Raw genomic sequence first — 1,910 nt, 5'->3', positions numbered from 1 at the left:
TCAGCTATCAAACTATGCGTCAATTGAAGCAGTTGAACACTACTGATATCTCGGCTGTAGCTAGATCAATGGCTGTGATGGGATATCGAGACACCTTCCTCATCAATGGCTTAGCTGATGCTATGTGGTGTTTGGCCAAAGTAAACTCAACCCCTCACCAGATGGCTCCCACTCCATGTCCTCATCAGATCAGACGAGGGAAATTATTCGATTCTGCGGCCATACTTGATTCCTTCCGAAAGCTTAATTTCATCCCGAGAATGCCCGCCCTAGATGCTATCACAGCTGACTTGAGACGTCAAGGGTGGGATAGATACAAATGGCGCAGTACCGATATTGCAAGGATATTCCTGTACGCCTTGTTGCTGTCTCCATCACTGTCCCCTCCCTCATCAGTTACTATTCTGCTCTACCACCACATATTGCTGATAAACTACGTGACAAGGGCTTCCTCTCGGACCTGGAGGCCCATATCGAGACTAGACTCGGTCGTATGTCCGCCCGGGACATCTCCCTTATATCTCGCTCTACTACTACTATCGGAATCGATCGGATGACGGAAGCCTTCCTTCGATCGAAGGAGATACAGACCGGCAATCTGCTTTACTATTGCGTCACCTTGCTCAAGGCAGGAGTCAGTAGACCCCCTGTTACCTTCATGAACCGCCTGAGACGTGAGATCGACGCCACGTTCACGCAGCTGAAACCGGCCCATATCGAACGCTTCCTGCATGTCTTCATGAACTTTGAATGCTTCAGTGATGAGAGGATCCTAATATGCCTATCCCGTGCTACGGAGTCCAATTTGGACCGTATGAGTCAGCGCAGACTCAGATCGATATTGTTGGCTTTTCATCGGCTATGCAAGCCTACTAACTCGTTACTGCCGCAACTAGCTGCTCGGGTTCGGGCCGCTGTCCCGAGGGAGTCGATACATGCCGAGACCATAGCTTTGCTTATGCGTGCATTTGTGGTAGAGTCGCCTCTCAAACAACAGCAGAACACTCGCCTCATCTTGACTGACTTGGGCCGACAACTCGTGGAACGATTGCGGTCCGCTACAAAAGGTGCGACTCCGCGGCGATCCTCTCATTCCCAACTGTGCGATGTGGAGCCACTCGGAATGCGTAAACTTGATGGGAGTGGTATCGCTCCAGATGAAACTACGGCATTATCACAAGGCGTTGAGCGTTGGTCTGCTAGGGTTATCAGCCATTCTCTGGAGGATGAGAGGAAGGCTGGTATTCATCCTACACCACCGTCGACTGTTATTACGAGGTACTCGACACCGCAAGCGGAGACCAACGGTATTGCTAGTATACGGTATGAACCCGTTCATGAGGGAGATAGAGATGCTACAGTGGATGGACTGGACGAGGAGCAATTGGCAGTTCTGAAGCAGATGGAAGAGGAGGTAGAGCTTATGAGAGAGAAGAAGCAACAGGAGATTACTGGCGTTAACTTGGCGACTGCTGTTGGAGGATCCTCCATGTCTGTTGATCTTGGACCTCGAGGAGAATATGACGACTTCATTAACTCAGATAGAGTGCCACGCTTGATGCACGTCGTAGCCGGTGGTCGGCATCCTGCTCATCACAGACTAGTAAGGAAGTTGAGGCGTATGGAGAGGAAGCTCGCCGATATCAATCCGGGCGAGGATGAATATGACGAACCCGTGATAAAATACCGAGAATATCGGGAGGTGGTGAGGCGGTGGAAGGCTCGGAAATCTCGGGAGCTCACGGGAGAAGAAAAGCATCGACTGGCTGCGGGCTTCGAAAGCTTCACGATACGATGGCGAAAGTGGCGACGGAGGATTCTCGCCAAATACAGTACTGTTGATTTTGCTTCTGTAACGAGGAATGCCCCTGCTAAACTACAGCGACGTGTTGCGTATCCGAAGAAGCTGG

General features: G+C 50.9%; 1 protein-coding gene across 1 annotated transcript; it reads left to right on the top strand.

Moving 5' to 3' along the window:
- Nucleotides 1-319: 319 nt before the first annotated feature.
- Pmar_PMAR016173 (hypothetical protein) lies at nt 320-1,675 on the top strand (the record flags this gene model as incomplete). The annotated part of the gene is made up of 1 exon (XM_002771149.1): nt 320-1,675. A coding segment is annotated over one exon (1,356 nt), but the record flags the coding sequence as incomplete, so codon positions are not given.
- Nucleotides 1,676-1,910: the final 235 nt, after the last annotated feature.

This window comes from Perkinsus marinus (genome assembly GCF_000006405.1).
Source record: "Perkinsus marinus ATCC 50983 genomic scaffold scf_1104296963400, whole genome shotgun sequence".
Taxonomy (NCBI): domain Eukaryota; phylum Perkinsozoa; order Perkinsida; family Perkinsidae; genus Perkinsus; species Perkinsus marinus.
The sequence above is the reverse complement of the archived record's forward strand: the minus strand, read 5'-3'. Positions and strand labels throughout refer to the sequence as shown.